At 48.2% G+C, this 9,516-nt stretch overlaps 1 protein-coding gene across 1 annotated transcript; it reads left to right on the top strand.

Annotated features, from left to right (window-relative positions):
* The first annotated feature begins 117 nt into the window (after positions 1–117).
* Positions 118–9,302, top strand: LOC129694576 (serine racemase-like). The gene is made up of 4 exons (XM_055631305.1): positions 118–675; positions 3,640–3,769; positions 6,139–6,242; positions 8,458–9,302. Exons 1-4 carry the CDS (start codon positions 508–510, stop codon positions 8,647–8,649), a joined length of 594 nt encoding a protein of 197 aa, XP_055487280.1. The 5' UTR covers positions 118–507; the 3' UTR covers positions 8,650–9,302.
* Positions 9,303–9,516: the final 214 nt, after the last annotated feature.

Here is a 9,516-nt window from a genome sequence, read left to right as displayed (position 1 = left end):
AGGCCGGAAGCCGCCGCGCTCCCCGTCTCCATGACGACGCGGCCTAGTGGGCCGGGGTGAAGCCTGCCGCTGGTGAGGGAGCGCCGCTGTGGGAGGGAGCGCCGCCCTGTCTGGCTGCAGCGTTGTGGGGGTGGGGGGGGGAGCTAGGGATTTGACATTTGCATTCCCAGCGTGCATTTATATAAATGTTGCAAATAATCTCTTGCATTTGGAGTAAAGCAGGAGATATTGCCCCCCCTGTCCCACTTGGCGTTATTTGCGCGACCTCGTCGAGACGCACGGGTAGCGTGTGGGCCGCGCGTAGAGAAGAGCAGAGGGGGTGTGCGGGTCTATTTAAGGACATTCTTGCTATTGAGGGAGGTTAATACCCGGGATGGCGGGGCTGTCATACGCTGAGAGAATGGAGCGGCTGGGCTTGTACACTCAGGGACACTTGGGAATCTCAAGCCAACGCTGATCTCCTGCTGGTCCGTTAACACTCTCTTGTTCCCGCCTGTTGCAGAGAAAATGCTCTCCCAATACTGCGTCTCGCTGGCCAGCATACAGAAGGCTCAGAGTGTGATCGGTGCCCTTGTCCACCTCACCCCCGTCCTCACCAGCTCCACACTGGACCGGCAGGCGGAGCGACAGATCTTCCTGAAGTGCGAGCTCTTCCAGAAAACGGGATCGTTTAAGGTGGGACCACCGTCGCACAGGGTCACGCAGCGCGGAAAAGAGGCCCTTCGGCCCGTCCTGTCCACCCCGACCAAGAAACGGGGTACACTGATTGCGGATGATTAGCCATGATCGCATTGAATGGCGGTGCTGGCTCGAAGGGCCGAATGGCCGACTCCTGCCTTGTACACTCTGTGGAGTTTAGAAGGATGAGAGGGAATCTTATTGAAACATATAAGATTAGATAGATATAGATATGCCATTTATTGTCACTATACATGTACAGTGAAACTGAAAGCTGCTCGTACTCAGTGCATACATACAATTTAGCACAAAAAACAAGAAACAGAAAAAAACAAAAAAACAGAAGGGAGATGGGGGGGGGGGGAATAAGTAGGTGAAACATAGAAATTAGGTGCAGGAGTAGGCCATTCGGCCCCTCGAGCCTGCACCGCCATTCAATATGATCATGGTTGATCATCCAACTCAGTATCCCGTACCTGCCTGATCCCCTTAGCCACAAGGGCCACATCTAACTCCCTCTTAAATATAGCCAATGAACTGTGGCCTCAACTACCCTCTGTGGCAGAGAGTTCCAGAGATTCACCACTCTCTGTGTGTGAAAAAAGTTCTTCTCATCTCGGTTTTAAAGGATTTCCCCCTTATCCTTAATCTGTGACCCCTTGTCCTGGACTTCCCCAACATCGGGAGCAATCTTCCTGCATCTAGCCTGTCCAACCCCTTAAGAATTTTGTAAGTTTCTATAAGATCCCCTCTCAATCTTCTACAATTCTAGAGAGTATAAACCAAGTCTATCCAGTCTTTCTTCATATTATTAAGGGTTTGGACACGCTAGAGATAGGAAACATGTTCCCGATGTTGGGGGAGTCCAGAACCAGGGGCCACACACCGTTTAAGAATAAGGAGTAAGCCATTTAGAACGGAGATGAGGAAACATTTTTTCTCACAGAGAGTTGTGAGTCGGTGGAATTCTCATAGAATATGTGCATAGAATCATAGAAACATAGAACATTGGTGCAGGAGTAGGCCATTCGGCCCTTTGAGCCAGCACCACCATTCAATATGATCACGGCTGATCATCCAAAAGCAGTCCCACGTTCCTGCTTTCTCCCCATATCCCTTGATTCAGTTATGAGTCTGTGGAATTCTCTGCCTCAGAGGGCGGTGGAGGCCGGTTCTCTGGATACTTTCAAGAGAGAGCAAGACAGGGCTCTTAAAGATAGTGGAGTCAGGGGATATGGGGAGAAGGCAGGAACGGGGTACTGTTTGTGGATGATTAGCCATGATCACATTGAATGGCGGTGCTGGTTCGAATGGCCGAATGGCCGACTCCTGCACCCATTGCCTATTGACTACTGAAGTTAATTCCCGGGATGGCGGGACTGGCATATGATGAAAAAACGTGTGTCGACTGGGTTTGTATTCACTGGAATTTAGAAGGATGGGGTGGGATATCATAAAAATATGTATCATTCTTAAAGGATTTTACAGGCTGAATGCAGGAAAAATGGTCCCCATGATCGGGGAGCCCTTAAGGTTAAGGGGTCGGCCATTTAGGACTGAGATGATGAAAAACCTTTTCACCCACAGAGTTGTGAACCTGTTGAATTCTCTGCCCCAGAAGGCAGTGGAGGCCAATTCACTGAATGTTTTCAAGAGTTAGATTTAGCTCTTAGGGCTAAAGGAATCAAGGGATATGGGGAGAAAGCAGGAACGGGGTACTGATTTTAGATGATCAGCCATCAAGTCAAGTCAAGTCACTATTATTTCTATAGCACATTTGAAAAACAACTCTCGTTGGCCAAAGTGCTTTACATTGGTGGAGGTACTAATGTTATAGAAACATAGAAACATAGAAATTAGGTGCAGGAGTAGGCCATTCGGCCCTTCGAGCCTGCACCGCCATTCAATATGATCATGGCAGATCATCCAACTCAGTATCCCGTACCTGCCTTCTCTCCATACCCCCTGATCCCCTTAGCCACAAGGGCCACATCTAACTCCCTCTTAAATATAGCCAATGAACTGGCCTCAACTACCCTCCGTGGCAGAGAGTTCCAGAGATTCACCACTCTCTGCGTGAAAAAAGTTTTTCTCATCTCGGTTTTAAAGGATTTCCCCTTTATCCTTAAGCTGTGACCCCCTTGTCCTGGACTTCCCTAACATCGGGAACAATCTTCCTGCATCTAGCCTGTCCAACCCCTTAAGAATTTTGTAAGTTTCTATAAGATCCCCTCTCAATCTTCTAAATTCTAGAGAGTATAAACCAAGTCTATCCAGTCTTTCTTCATAAGACAGTCCTGACATCCCGGGAATCAGTCTGGTGAACCGTCTCTGCACTCCCTCTATGGCAATAATGTCCTTCCTCAGATTTGGAGACCAAAACTGTACGCAATACTCCAGGTGTGGTCTCACCAAGACCAACAGTGGTTCATAGATTAAGCACATACGTAAATACATACATATTACCCTCGCTCAGGGGACGTCAAGAAAGGCTTGGGAGTAGAGATGAGTTTTAAGTCTCGACTTAAAGGAGTCGATGGAGGGCGCCGTTCTGATGGGAAGAGGGATGCTGTTCCACAGTCTAGGAACTGCAACCGCAAAGGCACAGTCGCCCCTGAGAGATCTGGAGGTGGTGTGCTGGGTAAGCAGACTTTTGATGTAAGTGGAGGCAAGCCCATTTGTAGACATAAAGGAGGATCGTGAAGGAGCCATGATCATATTGAATGTCTCGAATGGCCTACTCCTGCACCTATTGTCTATTGTCTATTGAATGGTGGTGCTGGCTCGATGGGCTGAATGGCCTACTCCTGCACCTATTGTCTATTGCCTATTGAATGGTGGTGCTGGCTCGATGGGCTGAATGGCCTACTCCTGCGCCTGTTTTCTCTATGTTTCTAAGTGCCAAAAGCATTTGCTGATCACCGTACCCACCTGCGAGCTGATGGGAGTGTGTCGTTGCAGATCCGAGGTGCCCTGAACGCCGTGTCCAGCCTGGTTGAGAGGGGGCGGGAAGGCAGCGAGCTCCGAGCTGTGGTGACCCACAGCAGCGGCAACCATGGCCAGGCGCTGGCCCTTGCTGCTCGACTGCAAGGTGCGGAGAGATGGGCGCGCCCCAATAACCCCAACGCTGACGCTCGATGAAGTCGGGATCCATTTGGCGTACTGTAACCAGTTTTGTGCCCCAATATCTGAGGACGGATGGCTGTGCTGGCTCTGGAGAGGGGAGCATTACGCCAACAGTCCCAGGAATGAGTGGGTTAACATACGATGAGCGTTTTTCGCCGCTGGTCCTGTATTCGCTGGAGTTTAGAAGATTGGGGGAAACTTACAGAATAATGAAAGGGTTGGATAGAGTGGATGTGGAGAGGATGTGGAGATCCATTGGTGGGAGAGTCTCGGACAAGAGGTCATAGCTTCAGAATTAAAGGTCGTTCTTTTAGGAAGGAGATGAGGAGACATTTCTTTAGTCAGAGGGTGATGGGCCTTGGCGTTTGACGGCGTTGAGCCTCTACTCGCTGGAGTTTAGAAGGATGAGGGGGTGATCTTATAGAAACTTACCGAATAGTTTTGCGAACCAGCAGACACATGCTGGTTGGGCCGTCACTGATGAAGCACTTAACTTATCGAATAGTGAAAGGTCTGGACTGAGTGGATGTGGAGAGGATGTTTCCACTAGTGGGAGAGTCGAGGACCAGAGGTCACAGCCTCAGAATTAAAGGACGTTCCTTCAGGAAGGAGATGAGGAGGAATTTCTTTAGTCACAGAGGGTGGTGAATCTGTGGAATTCATTGCCACACAGACGGCTGTGGAGGCCACAAGTCAGTGGATATTTTTAAGGCGGAGATGGATCTTTACTAGAATGTTGCCTGGGTTTCAACAACTAAGTTACAGAGATAGGTTGAATAAGTTAGGTCTTTATTCTCTGGAGCGCAGTAGGTTAAGGGGGGACTTGATAGAGGTCTTTAAAATGATGAGAGGGATAGACAGAGTTGATGTGGACAAGCTTTTCCCTTCGAGAATAGGGAAGATTCAAACAAGAGGACATGACTTCAGAATTAAGGGACAGAAGTTTAGGGGTAATATGAGGGGAACTTCTTTACACAGAGAGTGGTAGCGGTGTGGAATGAGCTTCCAGTGGAAGTGGTGGAGGCAGGTTCATTGGTATCATTTAAAAATAAATTGGATAGGCATATGGATGAGAAGGGAATGGAGGGTTATGGTATGAGTGCAGGCAGGTGGGACTAAGGGGAAAAAAAGTTGTTCGGCACGGACTTGTAGGGCCGAGATGGCCTGTTTCCGTGCTGTAATTGTTATATGGTTATATGGATAGATTCTTGATTAGTGCGGGTGTCAGAGGTTATGGGGAGAAGGCAGGAGAATGGGGTTTTTTTTCAGGGAACTCCAGTTTCCTCCCACACTACAAGGAGACACACGTGGGTTTTGTAGGGCAATTGGCTTCGGTGAATTGTAAATTGTCCCTAGCATGTGCTGGTGTGTGGAGTGACGCTGGTCGGGGCTGAAGGGCCTATTTCCGCTGCGTCTCCTAACCTGAACTAAATAATCCGCCATTTATTTTTTTTTGTTTTTGTTTTGTTTATTTTATTAGAAGTTAATACAGCACAAAACAGTACAGTGGAACCTAATTTTAGGTGCCAACTATGTAATACCGTAATCCATTCTATGTACAACCTCTAGTTTTATGTTATGAGAAGGAAGTAAGCAGGACAAGAAAAAGAAAACAATAGAAAGAGGAAAAAGTGGAAAAATAGATGGTAGAGAGTAGAAAAACGTGAAGTGTGTATATAAAAAATCAAAAAGGAAGAGAGAAAGTGGAAAGTAGAAATAGAAGAGAAGGCCCCTTAAAAGAGAATTTTTCAAATCTGTATTCGGAGATGTAGATCTATCCGCGTCATGAACTGAAATCAGCAATCCTTACGGTACCGCTGCATCACATGATTCCAAAAAGTCGATGAAAGGAGACCAACTCTTTAAGAATTGGTCATATTTATCTATTAGTCGGAGTCTCATTTCTTCAAGGCGTGCTATGTCCATCATATTCCTAATCCACATTTTAACAGTTGGTGTGGTTGTATTATTCCAAAATTTAAGTATCAATTTCTTTCCAATTATTAACCCATAATTAAAAAAAACATTTTGATCTTTATTTAAATTGGTATCTTCTCCTATTATTCCAAATATAATCCATTCCGTTTTGGGTTCTATTCTTGACTTGAAAATCTTTGTAAATATATCAAATATATCACTCCAAAATTTATTCAACTTTGTACATCCTACAAATGAATGTGTTATATTAGCGTTTTGAAACAAACATTTATCGCATCTGGGAGAGACGTTTGGATAAAATTTATTCAACCTCGTTTTTGAATAATATAGTCTATGTAATAATTTAATCCGCCATTTCTAACAGAGTGCAACTGCGCCCCGGACTTTTCCCCACAGGCGTTCCCTCCTACGTGGTCGTCCCGCGGACTGCGCCGGCCTGCAAGAAGGCCGCCATGGTGGGCTACGGGGCCATCCTCGTGGAGTGTGAGCCCAGCGACCAGGTATGGGGTCACTGGCTGCCGCTGTGGAGAGGGGGGGGGGTTCCACCCAGGGTGAGAGACTGGGAGATGGAGGGCAGGGTGAGGGGAGGATAGGTGAGGTGGGGTGGGTTACATGAAGAGAAAGGAGCTTGGATTGAGGGTAAGAGGTCTGGGAGATGAGACATTTCATAGCCTTTCTATGTGGCTAAAGGGATCAGGGGGGTATGGAGAGAAGGCAGGTACAGGATACTGAGTTGGATGATCAGCCATGATCATATTGAATTTTAAAGCAGACTATTATCTAAATGGTGGCCGATTGGGAAAGGGGGAGATGCAGCGAGACCTGGGTGTCATGGTACACCAGTCATTGAAGGTAGGCATGCAGGTGCAGCAGGCAGTAAAGAAAGCGAATGGTATGTTAGCTTTCATTGCAAAAGGATTTGAGTATAGGAGCAGAGAGGTTTCTACTGCAGTTGTACAGGGTCTTGGTGCGACCACACCTGGAGTATTGCGTACAGTTTTGGTCTACAAATCTTAGGAAGGACATTATTGCCATAGAGGGAGTGCAGAGAAGGTTCACCAGACTGATTCCTGGGCTGTCAGGACTGTCTTATGAAGACAGACTGGATAGACTTGGTTTATATACTCTCTAGAATTTAGGAGATTGAGAGGGGATCTTATAGAAACTTACAAAATTCTTAAGGGGTTGGACAGGCTAGATGCAGGAAGATTGTTCCCGATGTTAGGGAAGTCCAGGACAAGGGGTCACAGCTTAAGGATAAGGGGGAAATCCTTTAAAACCGAGATGAGAAGAACTTTTTTCACACAGAGAGTGGTGAATCTCTGGAACTCTCTGCCACAGAGGGTAGTTGAGGCCAGTTCATTGGCTATATTTAAGAGGGAGTTAGATGTGGCCCTGTGGCTAAGGGGATCAGGGGGTATGGAGAGAAGGCAGGTACAGGATACTGAGTTGGATGATCAGCCATGATCATATTGAATGGCGAATGGTGCAGGCTCGAAGGGCCGAATGGCCTTTGCTCCTGTACCTATTTTCTATGTTTCTATGGGGGGGGGGGGGGGGTGTGCGGAGGTGGGCAGGTGAGGGAGGGGTGCATTGAGGAAGGGGGTTAGACTGAGGGTGGGAGGCGGGGAGAGGATGAGGGCGGGACAGGTGAGGGAGGGTGTTTAAGAAGGAACTGTGCAGATGCTGGAAAATCGAAGGTACACAAAAAATGCTGGAGAAACTCAGCGGGTGCAGCAGCATCTATGGAGCGAAGGAAATAGGCAACGTTTTGGGCCGAAACCCTTCTTCAGGTGAGGGAGGGTGTTTAGTTTCGAGATAAAGAGTGGTAACTCTCTCTTGAAAGCATCCAGAGAATTGGCCTCCACCGCCTTCTGTGGCAGAGAATCCCACAGATGCAAAAAGCACCCGGAGAAAACACACAAGGTCACTTTGTACAATGGCGCAGCGGGTAGAGCTGCTGCCTCACTGTCATATGAGGGAAGATTGAAAAGACTAGGCTTGTATTCACTGGAGTTTAGAAGGATGAGGGGGGGGAACTTATAGAAACGTATAAAATTATAAAAGGACTGGACAAGCTAGATGCAGGAAAAATGTTCCCAATGTTGGGCGAGTCCAGAACCAGGAGCCACACACAGTCTTAGAATAAAGGGGAGGTCATTTAAGACTGAGGTGAGAACATTTTTTTTCACCCAGAGAGTTGTGTGAATTTGTGGAATTCCCTGCCACAAAGGGCAGTGGAGGCCAAGTCACTGGATGGATTTAAGAGAGAGTTAGATAGAGCTCTAGGGGCAAGTGGAGTCATAGAAACATAGAAATTAGGTGCAGGAGTAGAGGCCATTCGGCCCTTCGAGCCTGCACCGCCATTCAATATGATCATGGCTGATCATCCAACTCAGTATCCCGTACCGGCCTTCTCTCCATACCCTCTGATCCCCTTGGCCACAAGGGCCACATCTAACTCCCTCTTAAATATAGCCAATGAACTGGCCTCAACTACCCTCTGTGGCAGAGAATTCCAGAGATTCACCACTCTCTGTGTGAAAAGGGATATGGGGAGAAGGCAGGCACGGGTTATTGATTGGGGACGATCAGCTATGATCACAATGAATGGTGGTGGTGGCTCGAAGGGCTGAATGGCCTCCTCCCGCACCTATTGTCTATTGCTACGTTGGGGGGATGTGGCAGTGTGGCTGACAGTTCTCTCTCTGCTAGTCTAGGGAAGAGGCCGCATCCCGAACAGTGGCCGAGACGCAAGGAATCCTCGTTCATCCCAACCAAGACCCTCTGGTGATCGCTGGGCAGGGTACCATTGGATTGGAGATATTACAGCAGGTAGCGGAAGGCAATGGATTCAGTTGCGGAGAACATCAGTGGCGCCGCGGAGACATCGGGTTTCGATCCTGACCTCGGGTGCTGTCCGTGCGGAGTTTGCACGTTCTCCCCGTGACCGCATGGGTAACTCAGCGGGTCAGGCAGCATCGCTGGAGTAAAAAGGATGGATGACGTTTCGGGCCGGGACCCTTCTCAATCTAAAGAGGGGTCTTTATCTGAAACATCACCTGCCCATGTTCTCCACAGATGCTGCCTGGCCCGCTGAGTTACTCCAGCACTCTGTGAAATGTCACCTATCCGTGTTCTCCACAGATGCTGCCTGACCCGCTGAGTTACTCCAGCACTCTGTGAAACGTCACCTATCCGTGTTCTCCACAGATGCTGCCTGACCCGCTGAGTTACTCCAGCACTCTGTGAAACGTCACCTATCCATGCTATATTTAAGAGGGAGTTAGATGTGGCCCTTGTGGCTAAAGGGATCAGGGGGTATGGAGAGAAGGCAGGTACAGGATACTGAGTTGGATGATCAGCCATGATCATATTGAATGGCAGTGCAGGCTCGAAGGGCCGAATGGCCTACTCCTGCACCTATTTTCTATGTTTCTCCACAGATGATGCCTGACCCGCTGAGTTATTCCAGCACTCTGTGAAATGTCAGCTATCCATGTTCTCCACAGATGCTGCCTGACCCGCTGAGTTACTCCAGCACTCCGTGAAACGTCACCTATCCGTGTTCTCCACAGATGCTGCCTGACCCGCTGAGTTACTCCAGCACTCTGTGAAACGTCACCTATCCATGTTCTCCACAGATGCTGCCTGACCCACTGAGTTACTCCAGCACTCCGTGAAACGTCACCTATCCGTGTTCTCCACAGATGCTGCCTGACCCGCTGAGTTACTCCAGCACTCTGTGAAACGTCACCTATCCATGCTATATTT

This window comes from Leucoraja erinacea, unplaced genomic scaffold, assembly GCF_028641065.1.
Source record: "Leucoraja erinacea ecotype New England unplaced genomic scaffold, Leri_hhj_1 Leri_712S, whole genome shotgun sequence".
In the NCBI taxonomy this organism is placed as follows: Eukaryota; Metazoa; Chordata; class Chondrichthyes; order Rajiformes; family Rajidae; genus Leucoraja; species Leucoraja erinaceus.
Note: the sequence above shows the minus strand (reverse complement) of the source record. Positions and strands in the feature narration are given on the sequence as shown.

Bases quoted from the DNA above. Each gene is read 5' to 3' on its own strand.
- LOC129694576 (XM_055631305.1), top strand. From the start codon at position 508: ATGCTCTCCCAATACTGCGTCTCGCTGGCCAGCATACAGAAGGCTCAG. The intron at 676-3,639 runs GTGGGACCACCG...GTGTCGTTGCAG, and splicing joins AGAAAACGGGATCGTTTAAG to ATCCGAGGTGCCCTGAACGC. The intron at 3,770-6,138 runs GTGCGGAGAGAT...TTTTCCCCACAG, and splicing joins CCTTGCTGCTCGACTGCAAG to GCGTTCCCTCCTACGTGGTC.